Source organism: Caenorhabditis remanei, chromosome III (assembly GCF_010183535.1).
Source record: "Caenorhabditis remanei strain PX506 chromosome III, whole genome shotgun sequence".
In the NCBI taxonomy this organism is placed as follows: Eukaryota; Metazoa; Nematoda; class Chromadorea; order Rhabditida; family Rhabditidae; genus Caenorhabditis; species Caenorhabditis remanei.
The window spans coordinates 9,575,172-9,592,756 of NC_071330.1; the positions used below are offsets into that span (position 1 = coordinate 9,575,172).

Consider the following 17,585-nt stretch of genomic DNA (forward strand, 5'->3'; position numbering starts at 1 on the left):
AGTTTCAGCCAGCTAACGTTTCGGAATAAACTGTGCGGCGATGTTGCAAAACAGACTCCGCCCATTTTTCCCTGAAAATTTCTTCCACGGAATTCGCAGGGCGTCTTGCAATAAAATTTTTTTAAACTTACGATTTTCAGTTCTATTGTGTCCAATTCTAGTTTTATATTGTCGCAGTTCTATTTTAGACAATTTTGTATTGTTTTAGCTCAGTTTTCCTGCGTTGATTTGTAGAATTTCGTTCTATAAAAAAGCAGGAGTTGAGTGTTATCTAAAACATTCGAAGTGATTTGATTCTCTCAGCCGAGCCCTAATCCACGTTTCATCGCATTTTTCAAATACACATTTTTTCAGATGGTTACCAAAAAAAAAGCACGAAAAAATGAAGATTTCAAGAAAGTCAAGCTGAAGGTTGGAAAGAAGTTGAAAAAAACAACTACCACCGATACAACCATCAAAGGTGAGATATTTCAATAGAAAGCTAGTGTGACAGTCTCAAAATTATAAAATTTTCAGCCAAACGAGTAGTTTTGGCCAGTCAATTAGAAGAAAAAGTAGAAACTGACGTGAATCCTTTAAGCTTTCGCGGATTGACTCTAGAAGAGTTGTGCAAGCAGATGGGCCATTTCAATTCGGTCAGGTCGAATTTTCACTTCTTAGTGTATTCTCAGTTTTCAGAAAGTCAAAATGAATGCTATTCAAGGATTAAAACAAATCCTCACATCACGTCCTGATCTCGTTAATATCCACTTGAGGCTTCTCGTTCCTTGTGTTGCTGTTCATGTTTCTGATGCGACATTTGAACCTCAAACTCGTCAAAATCTGCTCAATCTTTACAAAATTTTGTGCACTGCGTCCACTTCAGCAATGTCTGCACATATAACGCTTTTCTTGGCCCACGTACTTCGCGCTTTGACGAATATCGTCACTGAGTAAGTTTTATTTCTCAAAACTTGTTTCATTGAAAACTTTTTCAGAGTTCGTCATCTTGCCCTGAATACTTTGTCTATCCTGCTCGATCGATATCCTTCTCTTTGCTGTAATCACGCTGATCTTTTCCCCTGTTTCATCAATTATCTTGGAAGTTCGAAACGTTTAGCTTGGAATAAGCCAGGTCTCATTGATACAACTCTCAATTTTATTAATGTAAGAAAGTATTTTTTTTTGAAGTATAAATTGATCCGATTCTTCAGGTTTACGATATGAATAGAGAACGAAAAGTGATCATCACCAATGTCGAAGTCAATTACGAAACTGGAACAGTTGAAGGAACTATGAATCTGAAACAGCTCTTCACACAGGTGATTTACTTTCTTTGCAGGAAATTTAATAGAATTTTAACTTTCAGAACACCGATTCAAGTCCATTCGACTTCGGTGTTACTAGTTCTTCAAAATCTCACACAGTTTCTCCGTTTGAATTACCAGACGCTCTTCTCAATCTTTCAGCTGTTCTTGCACCGATTATTTGTTAGTTTTTCAGAGTGGGGTGAAATAATGAGCTTCATTTTCCAGCAAATATTGTATTGGAAGACACCGGTGGCCAGTTTTTGACTCAAGGGGTGAAAATGATTGAATCAATAGTAAGAGGAGCCGAAAATCAACCGAATGATTTTTTGCTTAAAGATTTCAGAGTAAGTCTAAAATTCTTTCCCCCAAGATTCGCAAAAATGGGACACATTCATGATTTTGTGTTTTCTAAATCTGTTTCAAGCTTGTTGATATAAAAATTGATCATGAGATTTTTCTCGAATCTTTTATCATCATTTCCATTCTACTGACCCTGAAGTATTGCGAAATAAGATTTTGAAAATGCTTTAAAACATCTATAGTTTCTAACATTCTTTACTATTCCAGAAGCAAGTTTACGATTCGATGTCAACTGTTCGAATCGCCATTTCAAAACGACAAGGGAAAAGTGAACGGTTCAAAACTGCAGCTTCGTGGCTCTATTCCTCTGATTTCTGAAATAGATCAGGGTCGCTTTTCGACCCCGTCTTTTTTTTTGCTCGGAGAACAATATTTACCCAAGTTTCTCTGCCCTCATTCTTCTGCATGTTATTTTCCATTGAACTTTTTTCACCTTTCTTTGAGGAGAAAAATTGCTGATAAACGACAAAAATGGCAGACAGTATATTTCAAAAGTGTCGGTTATCAGAAATTTTCTACTTTTCTCTCAATGCAAACTTTGTTCACTTAGTTTTTTTTTGTATACTCTTGTTTCTTTTATACTGTTATGATTGTTGTTGGAATAAAATAAACATAGTAAATAATCAAAAAACATTCTACTTTATGGTTACTTTTACCGGCCCTTTCCTATCCCTCATTGCCATTCGTTTTTCCGTAATTCTTAGTTTTCCTTTTTCAGAAAATGGGGTTCTCACCGTTTTTGGACGAGTGCCGGGCAGAAGGATTTTGGCCTATTGGGCCATCGTGTAACAAGGTTCTTATCGTCTGAAAACTGAAAATTCAAGATTTTTGATTTCAGATACTTTCATTCGGAATATACTCATTTTTCATTGTTGTCAATTTCATCGTTTTATGTATCCCAAACACTGGAAACAACTACATGCAGATGATAGGTAATTAAGGTTATCAATCATCTAATTTTCAGAGAACAGTTCTTGCGTAATTGAAAGTATGTTAGAAATCGATTACAGATGATGAAGGACGGACTACTTCCAAACTGACGATGTCAAAAATTCTTTCAATTTGCTCACTGTTTGCAATAATTTGCCAATCAATATTTTATTTTTGTTTCATGTTCTATTTTCATCCGTACTCTCACATCCTTCTTGCATTCTGTATCTCGAAACTTGTAAGTACAGTACACAAAGAAAGTCGTGTTAATATTTAGATTTTTTCAGTTTTTCTGGATATTCTCCTTATGCTCATTTTCCAAATGGCGAAACCAATCGAGCACCCCTATTTCATTGGCATTCGCCTTCTCATCTGCTCTTCTCATAGACTGTATTCCATTGACTGATTGGAAGAAGTACTTCGATGGAACAACGAAAAATCGAGGAGATCTTACATTTTATATCATCGAGTTGACTCTTGTTAGCATGGTCTTCTTCTTCACGATCATGAACGGCTTGTTCAATTGTTCAGGATTTTCTTCTAGAGAATCTGTAATCATTATAATTTGAATCCTTCTAATTGACTGCAATTTTTCAGGCTTGGAATAACTTGTCAAAGAAAGTAGTGAAAGTGGCTCCGTACATCTGGCCAACAAAGTCAATAACTCTCCAACTGCGAGTAGTTTTTTGCCTGTTCATGCTTATTATGGGTAGACTAATCAACGTTTCACTACCAATTCTCAGCAAATGGATTGTTGATGAACTCTCAACACCTGACAACTTCCACTACTCTCTCCTTTTCCTTGCCACTTTCTTGAAATTTCTCCAAGGAAACGGTGCGATGGGTGGATTTTTGAATACGGTGCGTACTTATTTGTGGATTCCAATTCAGCAATACACAACGAGAGAACTCGAAGTTGAACTATTCAAACATCTTCATTCACTTTCTCTTCGTTGGCATTTATCGAGAAAGACTGGGCAAGTATTGAGAGTTATGGACAGAGGTACAAGTTCAGTCAATAACATCCTAAAGTAAATTTCGTTTTTTTGTAATTGATCTAAACGAATTATCTCGTTTCAGTTATATTCTGTTCAATGTCGTTCCAACAATTGCTGATATTATAATAGCTGTCATTTTCTTCTTCTCCGCATTCAACGTATACTTTGGTCTCATTGTTTTCGCCACAATGGTTCTGTATTTAGGTTTTCAATCATCTAGAATTAATCCATACATCTTCTTTTTCAGCTGTCACTATTTCAATCACTGAATGGCGTACTCAATATATCCGCGAAGCCAATGAAAAGGACAATGCAACATCAGCTATTGCAACGGATTCTTTGATTAATTATGAGACTGTAAAATACTACGGAAATGAAGAATTTGAAGTGAACCGATTCAAGAAAGCTATTGAAAGGTCTGTTTTTTCATTTATCTTACTTCAGACCAATTTCTTCCAGCTATCAAGTGACCGAATGGAAAACTCAAGCGTCGTTGGCTTTTCTAAATTGTCTTCAGAATGCAATCATTGGAATCGGAATGATTGTTGGATCTGTTTTTGTAGTCTACATGATTGTACACGAGAAGACTTTAACTGTTGGAGATTATGTGCTATTCACCACCTATCTTCTTCAATTGTACACTCCTTTAAACTTCTTTGGAACTATTTACAGGTACTCAGGGTTGTGTTTTATTTCAAAAAAATAACAATATTTCAGAGTCATTCAAAAAGCGTTCGTTGATATGGAAAATATGTTTGACTTGATGAATGACGAAGTTGAAGTCAAAGATCTGCCACATGCACTGCCATACAATGATCCACATGGAACGATTTCAGTCAAAAATCTGTCATTTGAATATAACACGGGACTACCTGTTATCAAGAACATTAGTTTCGAAATCGGAAATGGTCAAACTGTCGCATTGGTTAGAACATCTATTTGTAATACTCTGAGTTTGGATTAAAAGTATTTCAGGTTGGTTCCTCTGGATCTGGAAAAAGTACACTCATTCGACTTCTGTTCCGATTATTCGAATCAACAGAAGGAAGTATTGAATTCGATGGAACAGATGTTCGTAACTACACAATGCATTCCCTTCGGCAACAAATCGGAATCGTTCCTCAAGATACAGTTCTCTTCAATGATACTATTATGTATAACATCCGATTCGGAAGACCAGATGCATCAGATGAAGAAGTTATCGAAGCGGCAAAAGCAGCAATGATTCATGATAAGATTACGTCACTTCCAGAAGGATATTCAACAATGGTCGGAGAAAGAGGATTAAAATTAAGTGGAGGAGAGAAACAAAGGGTTGCGATCGCAAGAACAATCCTTAAAAAACCACAATTTATCTTTCTGGATGAAGCTACTTCTGCGTTGGATACTCCAACGGAGAGAGCAATTCAAAAATGTTTGGAGAAATTGTGTAAATCCAGAACGGGAGTCGTGGTTGCTCATCGATTGAGTACTGTAGTCAATGCAGATCTTATTCTTGTTCTCGATAAAGGAATCATTCTTGAAAGAGGAAAGTGAGTAGTTTCAATATCATGCTTTGAAGGATATCGTTTTATTTCAGTCACAAAGAGCTCCTATCCCAAAAAGGAGTGTACGCGTCAATGTGGGAAGCGCAAATTGCCGAGCAACGTGCCAAATCCATCGAACTTGGCGAGGACGTTCCAAGCGACTCCAGCAGTTAATTATGGTATATTTTCTGAAAGTTTAGCGTCTTTTACTTTTGTTAAGTTCAATCTTGTTCATTCTTTGCACTGTATTTTGCTTAGATCTCTTATTAAGTTTCAATATATTTTTTCTTGAATTCGAAAAAAAAATTATTCTGTCAATATTAATTTCAAACATAAAAAAAGCTTCACAAATGTACAGCAAGATAAAGGAGAAATGGCAAATTAGTCGAAGAAAATGTGAAAATGAACTGTAAGAGTTACCCGGATGAGCAGGTGTCAAAAGTGCATTAGTCTGTTTTTTTTTAAATTTTAGCAATAGTTTTGTCATTAGAACTCAGTTTCAATAAAGATAATAGTTAATAAATTTCTCGGTAGAAAACAAAATTAGGATTGTAAATCGATCTTCTCAATGGGCTCGGCGAGCAATTGTTCGATAGTGTCATCATGAACATCTTCATTTCCGAACTCATCAAATTCAAGAAGTTGAACACTGTGACAAACTGGATTCGGGCATTCACGAAGATCATTTAATGCAAGAATCATTGGATGTTGTCCACATGTCACTTGAACACGTCCAATACATTCGTAACCACATCTGAATTCATTCGTTTAATTTTGTAAAGCAACGCTTTAATTTAATTTTCAGGGAATTTCAAACCTAGAGTCTGAAAGCGTTCCGTAGTTTTGAACTCAAGTAGAATTCTCACGAATTCTTAGTTACTATAGTAACCACGGGTATATTCTAATTCTGTTCCAATCTCACAATCAGTTCTGAACTAACCTTTTGCAAACAACATGAGTCTTCTTTCTATCACAAATACATTCTTTCTCATCTGATTGTGCAATCATTGGTGCAAATGCATTCGGACGAGGCAATGAATATTTCTGTGGTCCGCCTTTAACATGAAGAACACGTGGAGATGAAACGGTAAGAGTTGGAGAAATTTGTGGAGCAATTCCAGAAGAACTCATTGAAGATGAAGAACGAGATGATGGAGTTGATGATACGAGATGAAGGTCTCGCGGCGAAGAAGGATACTGTAATGGTGGCTGATATGCTGTCATAGCTGGTGGAGATTTTCGTGGAGAATTTGAAGAATTTGAAGATGATTTCTTCGTTGCAGGGGCGTTTGATTTTTGACGGTTTGATTGGGTTGACTTCTCCTGAATAATTAAAATTAGAAAAGGAAAAAAGTAAAACGAATGAAATAAACCTTGATAGAAGAAGTCGGAGTCGTGATGACATTATCCATAAGTGGGCGGGGCTTCTGCTTCTGGACAGAAGTTTGTATGGGCTGAAAAGTGAGATGAGATGGATCTGTTTTGATCTTGAACTTATTTTTATTCGGGAAATATTTCTCAAGAAATCGAAGAAGCAGGATCTTCTTATAGTTAGTTTTTCTTTTGTTTCATAGATCTAATCTCTTCTTTCTATTCTCTCGAATTTCGTCACTTACCTTTTCATTTTTTTCAGTATTCGTTGGTTTTGATTGCGGGCCGCGACCACACTCAAGCAGCTTTCGAGGCACATAATAGGCCTGTGTAGGGCGCTGAGTGCTGAAAATAAATAATGATTTATCTGAAGGATTCGAGAATAAATGAGATTTGAAACCAACTTGGAGTGTGGTCGCGGTGCAACTGGAACGTCCATTACCTGCAAAAATGTATTCTTATTATGAAGCTATGAATTGGCGACGAAAAAGAACATTCGAGATTCTACAGTAATCCGTTTGGAAAAGAAACAAAAAAGTGAAAAAAAAGAGAATTAATCATTGAAATGATGTGAGAAACGTTCGTAAAAGGATACAGTGACATATTTATGGATAGCTTGAAAAGGGAATAAAATCGACGGTTTTTGATGATGATGATCGTGAAAAAAGATAACAGAGAGATGGAGAGACGGAGAGAAAAAGAAAAAGCAAAAAGGCGATAAGAACGGAGAGAAGAAGAATGTGAAAAAACAAGCGGAACATGAGAAAAAGATGGTGACGTGGCAAGATAAGGGAGTAAAACTGTGTGGAATGTGTGACAGTTGAATGAAGAAATAGGTGAAACGAGCGAATGAAGTGCAGATTGAAAGTAGATAGAAGATGATAAGAGTTTCAAAATTTATGGCGTGTAAGGTCGGTTGTTAGTTGAAAATTGAAAAAAGCTGACAAGATATTTTGATCTATAAAAATGAGGACTCTATGCTTCCAGTTCACGAATAACTCAATATGAACATGACAATGAAGGAGTGACGAATCTTAAATGGAATGGTTATTCAGACATTTCGTAGATCATCTAGAAAATCGAAAATGTAGAAAAAAAGATAGTGATCCAATTAAAAATAGTCAGAAACCAATCGACGAAATAATTATATAATTTCGAATTGATTTGATTGATTGAAACAATACAAACGTATTAGTAGCAATAAGTTAATCTCTTATTACTTTTCTCGGTGAAAAAGAAGAGATCCGTCAGGAGAGATAAAGAGAGAAGATTTCTGTACCATATGAAAGATAAATTCTTCTCTCTTTTTGTGGAACACAACGCCCGGAATTTCGAATCATAAAAGTGCTGATGGTTGTCATCTGAAACGGGTTCCGTACACTTTTTATTGATGAAGATGATGATATGGTGATAATATAAGAAGAAAAGAGACGAATTGATTGATGTTTACAGCAGGAAAATAGGTAAACGAGAAAATGATTTTCCAATTGAATGCCTATTTTCAAATGAAATTCATTATGAATATCTATTTTTTGAATATTGACGAACTAGATCTGAAAAAAGATGCCCCGATACTCCAAATAATGCAACAATAATGATGTAAATGCTACATTCTAGTTCCAGAAACTTCCAGATGAATTTCATAAGTTACATTTCAGATAAATTACAGTAATCCAAAATTCAGAGAAAACATTGGCAGACGTTTCGATCAACACTCTGAAAGTTTCAAAGAGCGAAAACCAAAAGTATTCTGTAACCAACTTGGAACTCAACCTATTTCTCATTTTTCTATTCAATTACCCTCTAATTAGAGATAACAGAAAGAAGAGAGATGCAGACATTGTCAGTTTGTATTATTCCTTTTTCTCTCACGGTATGTGTGTCATATATACTTTTTTTCAATTTTTTTGTAAAGGGTTTAGTTTTGTTATATGTATTGTATGAATAGAACCTACACGGGGAAAAGGGAACATATGACGAGATGAGTGATGATGACGGAGGTTTCAAAAAAGAAAACAATGAAAATGAGAAATACAAAAAAGGCTAGGGCAGGTTCAGATATATTATATTATCGAGATTGAAAGAGAAATTGAATTGCAACAATTAATTTAAGAACTTCAACACAGTTCATTGTTCTGAAGATTTTCAAAATTTCAAGTGTCAAGTCTAGAAAGAGAAAAGGTCAGCTGATTCAAATTGATTTGGAAAGTATTTCCGTTTAAAATGTCTTTACAAATTGAAAAAAATGAGAAAAAATGGACAAGTCTATCCAAACAAAATGAGGCATCTGGTTTGTGGTGACTGACTCCAGATGTTAATGGAGCCGCAAGTGTGACCTCAACATTCGAATGAGGCAAACTTTTGGAAGAAGGTGATAGAAATGAAGAGAATAAAAGGTGTCACTATCATTTGGTCTTTGTTTTCTCCTCTACCTTCTTCTACTTTTTTGGTTGCACCCTCTTTTTCTCCTCTTCTTTTTCTTTGTATCGTCATTTTGAAAGTGAGAATTACCTTCGAAAAAGATAAATTTGAGGTAACGGATAGGGAGAAAGAAGAAGAAATGGAAGTATGTTTGGGCGGGAAATTTTTTGAATCCTTTTGAAATTTATTTCGAAATAATTTCACGTAGGAGGATGGGAGGACTTCACTTAAATTTGAAATAAATATAAGCTGGCTCTGAATAACTAGAGCATAAAATGAAGTTCTGCTTAACCAAATCATGAAACTTAAATTGAGTCCGAAGCTCCAACTTACTACATTCAAAAGTGCCAATCACCTAAAAAGTTATGGTCAATTGTTCTGAATGTGCAAGTGATAAGGTGAGAAAGCAAACACTTTCGATACGTGTACTTGAGAGCTCCAGTACGTAAAAGAAAGTGGAAGAAGTAGAGGAAAAGGTAATACATCTCAATTTTCCCCATTTCACTCCGTACACAAAAGGATCTTGTCACATGAATTTTGAATTGAAACTAAGAGCTCATGAAATTTCTCGACTTTCAGACTCCTGAGGTACGTTGAAGAATAGAGTGATAGATTGATCAGAGTTGATGGAAAGAACTCTCTGTACACTTGAACCAAGAGTAATTGTTCCCTGTAGTTGCTCTTTGAATTGCTCATTTCTCGTCTTGTCCTTTTCAACTCTAGACCAGCCTTTCTTTCTTTTATTTGCCATAGAGCCGGAGGTGTGAGAAAACTGTACTAAGCTCTAGGAGAACCTCTCGATTTGACCTACTATTTTCATGTTTGCTACGGAAAAAAATGAATTGAATAGAAGAAGAAGGGAATACGAACGAATACAATCGAAATTTGAGACAATTGCAATCGGTGGCGAGAGGCCCAATAGGTAGAAGAAGGAATCAAACGGGAGCCAGAGGAGCATGCGGGAAAGAGAAAAAAGCAGTTGGTTATTGAGAAATAGTATAGAAGAAAAAGAGATTTATAGAAAAACATTTTATGAGTGGGCATCATGAAACGAATTGGTTCTCGTAAAAAATCAAAAGGGATGCAATTTTGACTGAGTGTTTTAAATGTTACAGAATTGAATTTGTTTGTGAAGAAATAGGTTATGAAATGTTCTTCCATGTCCCGTGATTAACTGAGATTTTACAGTCCGTACTTTTCCAGTAAAAGGAACATCGAAATAATTTTGAACACACACCAATACATTTGATTTAGAAATTCAAATTTGAATGAATGTGTTGATTATTTCGAAATCTATGAATCAAATGATTGAGGGATACTGTAGTTCTACATGAAAACGGAAATATCAAAACTAGAATTTCACAAGAAAAGAAATGATTTCGCGGTAAAAGTTCGAAAACTATAGCTATAACTGATTCACAGTATAGTTTCAAAAACTGGAACGACCCAGAAAACTCACTGAAAATCTGTTTGAAGTGTGTTAAATTTTAAGTCATATTCAATCTCAAAACGGTGAAATTTTGATTAGTAAACTTTTAGAGAAAACAGATGACAGGTAGACAAAGAAACAAAAAACAGTCGAGAAAATGAGAAGATGAAGCAAGAAAAGTGAGTGTCAAGTGGGTGTCACTTATGTTTAAAACCGTTCATAACTAGCCTCTCTCTTCCATTTTTTTTTCTCTTTTCCCTTCTACCAGAAACGATGTTTTGAGAGAGAGAGAGAGGGTATATTTACCGAAGGAAACGAAGAAGAAAAGGAGAAAACGATCAGTGTAAAGTATCCCCTTGATTCGCTCCCGAAATATCATTCCATTCTCTGCGTCTCCATATTCTATACACTCTCTCACATTGTCGTTAACTGTTAACACCCCATTTCGGTGTAAGCGTATGCAACAACTTGAGGAAAGGAAATGAGATGGAAAACGGATATAATATGCAAATTGAGTGAATGTAGAACATGTTGAAAGAAGAAGAAGAAGACAGATCAAAGAGAGGACGATTGGATTGAAACATTCATTTCATGTTTGACAGATTACAGTAATCGAGAGAAAACAATAAAGGTTTCATTGAGTAAGGCACCGATTCGACTTCCACGAATATATTTCTGCAATCAGAATCAGTCAAAAGCTAATCTTTATGCTTCAAAATTTACAAATTTTTGAACAAAAAACAAGATTAATCAGTCTGGAACATGTCAATCAGATTAAATCACATAAACTCTCTGCTGCATTTCCATTGCAACTCTCTGACATGGATTACTTTAATTACTTGTTGCTGGAGTTGATTTCTTCTTTAAACAACCAAAAAATTCTGGGAAAAAAATGAATAAGCCTACACCGTAATCAAGAACTAACCCATAATCGCCTGTCAGTAGTTCTTAATAATGAAAAAGTTAGGAAGTGGATCGAGAGCTGGATATATAAATATAGTGAATGTTGGAAGGCCACCAAACAGTTCAATCGACATTCCTAACATTGAAAATAAGAAACCAAAACTCGCGGGGATATGCATTAGGATAACAGGGATGAGTGTCTGAAGTACAAGAGCCCAAAATAATTGAGACTGAAGAGAAGTATCGATTGATGATCATAACATTGTCATTGATTTCATTTAATTATAAATACAATATCCACAATAGAATACAGTGGAGACGCTGAGCCCCTGAAAATTTTGATATTTTAGAATAAAGATACTAGAGCAATCAAACGATAAGAATAGTCATGAATGCAATTGGAACAACTGCATCCCAATTCAAACGATATGTTTCATTTCCTGTTGGATAATGGAATAATGGACCCACATAATTGATTTCACTAAGATCTAAATGACGTTGTTTCAGGTATTCTTCTCTCAAAATACTGTCAGCAAATGGGTTGGAACGGAGGAAATTCGAAGTTTTTCGAAATGTCTTTTCTGGAGAAATCGACTTCTGAAAAAACTGAAAAATAAAATAAATTTGTAGAATTTGAGATTTTTGCCCAGTTATAACAAGATATCTATAGACGAAGTGAATAGCGAAAATTGCCATCGACATGCCAAAAAGACTACAAAAAGCCACTGAAAATTTACAAATCAACTCAGGAAACTTTCAAAATGCGTGGGGTGTGTAATTGTTTCTCGATTTTAGTTCTTACTGCAACTGATAGGAAATCCAAAATCGAATATAATATTTCAAAAACTGAAATATAAATCATAAGACACTTATAGTGTCCTAACTGTTTTGGAGATTTGAAAATGATCAACAAAACCAGAACTAGATTATGTATAGCCCCTACAGAAGCAACAGATCATTGGCATAATAAGTGAGAGAAGTTAGTAACTTCCATCGAGTGAATATGAAAAGGAAACTAAAATACTGTAATCTCTCCCGAGAGTTGTAGGAGTCTATTGTTTTTTTTATTTTTCTTTTCCCCAGCTGGACAATGTGAGGAAAACATTATCGAGACACAGCATAGATGGAGGAATAACAATATTTTCATTCCAATTTTAAAAAACTCAAGCACTACAAAATGAGTCAGCACGGCTTGAAAAAACGGTGTTGACAAATGGGAACAGAGATAATGTACACGTTTCAATGTAAAGAAATCTGGGGAAGACATATAACACATGAACAGTAGTGGCGAGTAGAAGTAAGAATAAAGAAGTTTCTCGTTATTATCATCACAGGAATGATTACTATAACTAGGATTACTTTGGATAAAACAGTGGGACAAGATGGTGGTTAAATGAGTGAGATCGACAGGGAATATTCTGAACGGGGACCTTGATACAAAATTTATACATACATCTCAGCACATGAATGAACTACTGAGAAAAGATGGAAACATACTATCCAGTTGCGATGAAAAATCCAGGAAACTTGACGAGTATTTAGTTGAAGCAGGTGATCCGACGGGTGGAAGTTTCATAAGAGAGTCGATAATCTTTTTTCCCGATGAGAAACGTTCCAAACGGGCAGAATGATGCTGGACACGACTTCTTATTTTTTCATACCATGCTGCGTACATTCCAAGATCAGAAGGCGTCAGTTGGCGTTCCCTAAATGAAGGGAATTTTAACCGCTTTTAGAAGGTAATCTTTTTAACAGTTATTTTTTATGGAAACTCACTCTTTGCCCATCAATGCCGACGTACAAATGGTTATCATCTGTTGAACGACGTAATTTCCATACTGATGGAACAACAAGATATCCAATGCATCGCGATGCGATTGATCTTTGACGTATCCATCAAATATTTCGTTCATCATTTCTGCAAGCAATGATTGTGGAGCGAATATGAAAGCCCCTTCGATCACGTGGGATGCGTATTTGTCTTGAGACATCGATAGAAGATTACGAAGAAGGCACTTCTCGATAATCATATCTCGATACATCTCCATAACTCCGGACGACTTCGTGACATACTGTACAACATAGTTGGCGAATTCATTTGACGACAGACGGAAGCAGTTTCGAACGACACATGACATCAAGGTGTGTAAAAGTTGAATGCGCCAGTTGAAGCATGGAGATTTTGGATTCTCAGAAAGCTTATCAATGACCTGTTGCACAAGCCGACAACCGTATTTGTCACGACATACGGACATCAAGTTGTCTCCAGTGTACAAAAAATCGACAAAAAATCTCCAGAGGTCAACTGGAAGATGTTTAACGATACGTTGCACAACATGTATGGAAGTCTGATCGGTGCACATTGCGACAAAGTCGAAGTTACTGATTGCATGGACAAGTTGGGTAACATTGGGACGATCGAACTTCTGAAAAATGCGAGGTACTAAAGAGCTTCTGAATTTCATGAATGTTATTCTGACTAACAGAATGTTTTATCTTGCATTAAATAAATTATAATAAACGTACCTGAATTGACAACTGAATCACACGACATGCGAACTTGTCTTTGCACATTTCAAGCAATCCTCCTTCGATCATTTTCATCAGTAAAACCTTCTGCTCTTCGATGGAAGCATATTCAACGAGCTTCTGCACTATGAAGTTACCGTTTGAATTATGACACAACCCATTGAACAAAGTAATAGACTCGGTAAGCTGTCCGAATACCAATTTATGAAGATCGTCTTTCGCTTCCTGGGGATAGTGGATTTCCAGAAACTTCACACCGTATCGATCAAGAGCGAAATCAAATAGTTGTCCGTTTGCAATAACATCTTGAAGAGTGATTTCTTGATGAAGTGAATCGGAAGAATTATCAACAACATGAGAAACACTGGATGGTTGAAAGCTGTCCTTCAACGAAGAGTTGTCTACGAGAGATGTCAATGAGCTTTCAACATCCGTCCCGTTGAAGAAGAAGTTGTCACAATCAGGGATGAGATTATTTAGTGTTGAACGACGGTTGGCGTGAGGAAGCAGCTTGACTGGTGGTTTGGTGCTCTGGAGATCTTTCAATGGAAATTCCTTCAAACTAGAATTTACCGGCTGAGGAACAAATACGTTGTTGTAGAAATTTCTGTTGACCAGCGGAAAATCTAAATGAAATGAGTTCACACCGTCGAGAGATCCGTTTCCGAACAAGTTGTAACCAGTTCCGCCTATCGAAGATGATCCGGATGATGTAGCTGCGCTCCTACGAATCCATGGTTGACTCATCACGCAGAACACTGTGGAACAGAAGGATATGTTTACAGGTTAGTAGCCACTGTAAACTATAATTTCGAAAATAGTAAGCAAAAAATGTACTGGAAAAGTTTGTAACGCTGTTGAACTGATAACACGATATAACGAAAAAGTGAAGCAAGTCATTGGCATCGACGGTATTTTCTCGCGCCGAAAGAATTTGAAATTGAATCTTCGCGCTAAAGTACGGTAGGTTCAAAGGCGCACAACGTTTTCCCGGAAGGTCTCAAACGGATTTGTCGATTTATTCATTTAGACTTGTTTCCTAAATGTTATTGTTCAAAAAAAAATTGTGCTATCCGGGCTCACTTTAATGATTTAGTTTCAGATCTCAACCATGTCAATGGATTACATGATGAAGGCTGACGAACAACCGTTCGTCTCACCGCCAGTGTACTTCGGGTTTGACTTTTCAAGATGTTTTGTTACGCTTTGAGACTAATATTTTCAGAAATTTCGCATACTTTGCAAAAGCCTCATCTGACGAATGTCGAAAAATTGCACCCAGAAGACGAGCATTTGAAAACTTTCGTGAAAAAACCAAAATTCCGGATTCCATTATCGATGATATTATCGGCGTTTTAGAGTAAGTTTAAAATTTTATAGGAGTCTTAAGTCAACAGCCTTATTTTTCAGCGTTTCTGATATCTACCCAATGGTGTTCAATCGAGAAATGGACGGTGGTCTTGAAAGAAATGGGCTAGGCTCGCAGGCACTACTATTAGACGAAAACTCACGTAGACGCAACGCACAGTTCAAGTCCATCGCGCTGCGAGCTCTTCGATATGATCATATTGACCACAGTGCATTGGCAAGGAAAGCTCCACATTTGCTATTGCCTGGGGATAGCTTCCCTAATGAAGACAGCAATGAATCTATCGAAGATGATGTTCCAACCACAGAGCCCGAGCCAGAACGTGAACAAGAGGGCCATATGGATTGCGCAATTATACCAACACCGGAGTCTGTCGAAGTGATAAACCATGAAAAACATTTGATAGTCAGCGTTTCAGTGTATCTCGGTTACACTCGCGAACTTCACTATCACGAAATTCGTCTCGGAAGACTTTTAAAAGTGACGGATCGATTGGAACTGACTGGAGAACATACTCTTTTAGATTTGAAGAACGCGTTTTCTTGTCCTGCGGATTTTGCATTCTCTGAAGATTTTAGTGAGAAAAAGCCAACTATCCAGGATTTCGCAAAGAATAAGTGGCCGTCGTCAATGTTTTTCATTCATGACACGTTCTATGTAGAGCCACAGGATCAACCAGGATGGGAGGATCCCTCTGTGTATGTATTTTTCTATCACGAAAATTCTTTTTTTATTTTTCAGAACTATCAGAAACTGGGCGCAAAAGCGTAACTACATTGGCCCTATGAATGTCGGATCGATGGTTGATAAGAAGCTTGGAGAATTGTTCGCTCGTCTCGGTCAGCCATATGTATACATTCATCAGGGCGTTTGTGAACATCTCATCGTTTTCAATGATCTTTTTTTAAAGTTCGGATACTGCTACGAGTTTAGAAAACTGATCAACTATATTTTCAGAGATGAGTCACATCAAAACGTCAAATACCCACGACGTCTTGTCGAGCGCAACTTCAGAAGGATTGCGTGCGACATTTGTAAAGAAGCATCAGCTCAGTATGTTTAAACACTTGAATATCTATTTCAGAAATACTTTGAACTTTCAGATGGATGATTGTAGACCACGAAAATCTTCTACCAAATTCTCCTGCATATTTATGTTCATCATGTTACAAAGAGTTTTGTTTCGACGTTAATGGGAATAAAGTTTGTCAATTCAAGGCGGTTCCCTACTGCGATCGAAAGGATATTGGCGACGGTGGAAAGTTCATTTCTGAGCTACGTTTCGAATCGAGACAAGAAAAGTAGAAGCTTTTAGAATAGTCTAATTTATTCAAAAATAATCCCACAGAATGTATTATTTATTTCATTGTTTCGTTTCTTAGTATCCTCGAAATTCTCGTGTTTTAATAAAATTGTTTTTTTTTCTGCGATGTCTGATTATCTTAAGAGATTCTCCTACTTAGCGAAAAGCACATGACAACTGAGGAAATTAGTTTGGTCATTTCCGCATGATTACAGAAAACCTTTTCTCTTCATTACACAATATTCGTCGACAACAAATTACTCCGCGTCATAAAAGCTTTCATGAGATCTGACGCAAAACTCATCAATAAAATCAAGACTTGGACACTTGATATTTCTGCATTTTTCGCAATCTCGATTAATATATTGTTAGTTGTTCTGATTATCACAAAATCTCCGAAATCAATTGGGGCCTACAAACACCTCATGATTTATATTGCGTTTTTCGAGCTAACGTATGCTATATCGTACGTAGCTGAAAAACCTGTAAGTAATTGAAACTTGGTTGAAGCATTCAGTGATTTTCAGGATATTTTCACAAAAGGTTCCGCATTTTTGATTATAACAAATACAAAAGAGTCTGTGTTTCCCGTCACATTATCAATTTGGCTAGACGGTAGAGAACTTTAAAAACTAGATTCAAATTTTATTTTTCAGTTGTTTTCATTGGATTCTATGGTCTTTCAATTGCTCTGCTTGCTATTCATTTCATTTATCGATACCTCGCAATTTCTAAGTTTGAATACGATTTTGATTGCCGCTCCAAACCATAATTTCAGTAGTGAATTACTCGATTCATTCAGAAATTGGAAACTAGTTCTCTGGCTTTTGTTTCCCATTATAAATGCAGGTATATGGATTTATGCAGCTGCTGTTATATTTGCATCGACAGAAGATTCAGATAGATTCTTAAAGTTCAATAAAAGTCAGATTATACCGTACCAGGACATATTTTCAGAGAATTTTATCTGCCCACGAAAAATAATGAAACAAGGTTTGAAGATTTATATTATGGAGGACCGTTTTATTATATGACGAATAGAAATGGAGAAGTTTATATCAATTGGATTGCTTTCGAAGGGACTGGTATTGTTTTGACACTCATTGTCAGTTTTATTTTAAAATTAATCCGGAACTCTCGATTCTCTAGATTCTCTC

General features: G+C 36.3%; 6 protein-coding genes across 6 annotated transcripts; 3 read left to right on the top strand and 3 right to left on the bottom strand.

Annotated features, from left to right (window-relative positions):
- Positions 1 to 354: 354 nt before the first annotated feature.
- Positions 355 to 1,967, top strand: GCK72_010314 (uncharacterized protein; the record flags this gene model as incomplete). The annotated part of the gene is made up of 8 exons (XM_003110745.2): positions 355 to 460; positions 517 to 635; positions 679 to 932; positions 978 to 1,146; positions 1,194 to 1,301; positions 1,349 to 1,469; positions 1,515 to 1,633; positions 1,857 to 1,967. The coding sequence occupies 8 exons, from the start codon at positions 355 to 357 to the stop codon at positions 1,965 to 1,967; spliced, it is 1,107 nt and encodes a 368-aa protein (XP_003110793.2).
- A 403-nt stretch (positions 1,968 to 2,370) lies between these two features.
- On the top strand, positions 2,371 to 5,277 carry GCK72_010315 (uncharacterized protein; the record flags this gene model as incomplete). The annotated part of the gene is made up of 11 exons (XM_053727800.1): positions 2,371 to 2,442; positions 2,488 to 2,581; positions 2,660 to 2,817; positions 2,867 to 3,130; positions 3,177 to 3,610; positions 3,660 to 3,781; positions 3,825 to 3,993; positions 4,037 to 4,249; positions 4,295 to 4,502; positions 4,553 to 5,109; positions 5,157 to 5,277. 11 exons carry the CDS (start codon positions 2,371 to 2,373, stop codon positions 5,275 to 5,277), a joined length of 2,412 nt encoding a protein of 803 aa, XP_053587377.1.
- Positions 5,278 to 5,646: 369 nt separating this feature from the next.
- GCK72_010316 (uncharacterized protein) lies at positions 5,647 to 6,913 on the bottom strand (the record flags this gene model as incomplete). Its single annotated transcript, XM_003110992.2, has 5 exons — positions 5,647 to 5,857; positions 6,044 to 6,426; positions 6,477 to 6,557; positions 6,720 to 6,819; positions 6,879 to 6,913. 5 exons carry the CDS (start codon positions 6,911 to 6,913, stop codon positions 5,647 to 5,649), a joined length of 810 nt encoding a protein of 269 aa, XP_003111040.2.
- Positions 6,914 to 11,505: 4,592 nt separating this feature from the next.
- On the bottom strand, positions 11,506 to 11,929 carry GCK72_010317 (uncharacterized protein; the record flags this gene model as incomplete). The annotated part of the gene is made up of 3 exons (XM_053727801.1): positions 11,506 to 11,556; positions 11,603 to 11,833; positions 11,885 to 11,929. The coding sequence occupies 3 exons, from the start codon at positions 11,927 to 11,929 to the stop codon at positions 11,506 to 11,508; spliced, it is 327 nt and encodes a 108-aa protein (XP_053587378.1).
- A 754-nt stretch (positions 11,930 to 12,683) lies between these two features.
- Positions 12,684 to 14,503, bottom strand: GCK72_010318 (uncharacterized protein; the record flags this gene model as incomplete). Its single annotated transcript, XM_053727802.1, has 4 exons — positions 12,684 to 12,933; positions 13,004 to 13,653; positions 13,754 to 14,287; positions 14,330 to 14,503. The coding sequence occupies 4 exons, from the start codon at positions 14,501 to 14,503 to the stop codon at positions 12,684 to 12,686; spliced, it is 1,608 nt and encodes a 535-aa protein (XP_053587379.1).
- A 364-nt stretch (positions 14,504 to 14,867) lies between these two features.
- On the top strand, positions 14,868 to 16,430 carry GCK72_010319 (uncharacterized protein; the record flags this gene model as incomplete). The annotated part of the gene is made up of 6 exons (XM_053727803.1): positions 14,868 to 14,932; positions 14,982 to 15,116; positions 15,167 to 15,823; positions 15,867 to 16,034; positions 16,083 to 16,178; positions 16,229 to 16,430. 6 exons carry the CDS (start codon positions 14,868 to 14,870, stop codon positions 16,428 to 16,430), a joined length of 1,323 nt encoding a protein of 440 aa, XP_053587380.1.
- Positions 16,431 to 17,585: the final 1,155 nt, after the last annotated feature.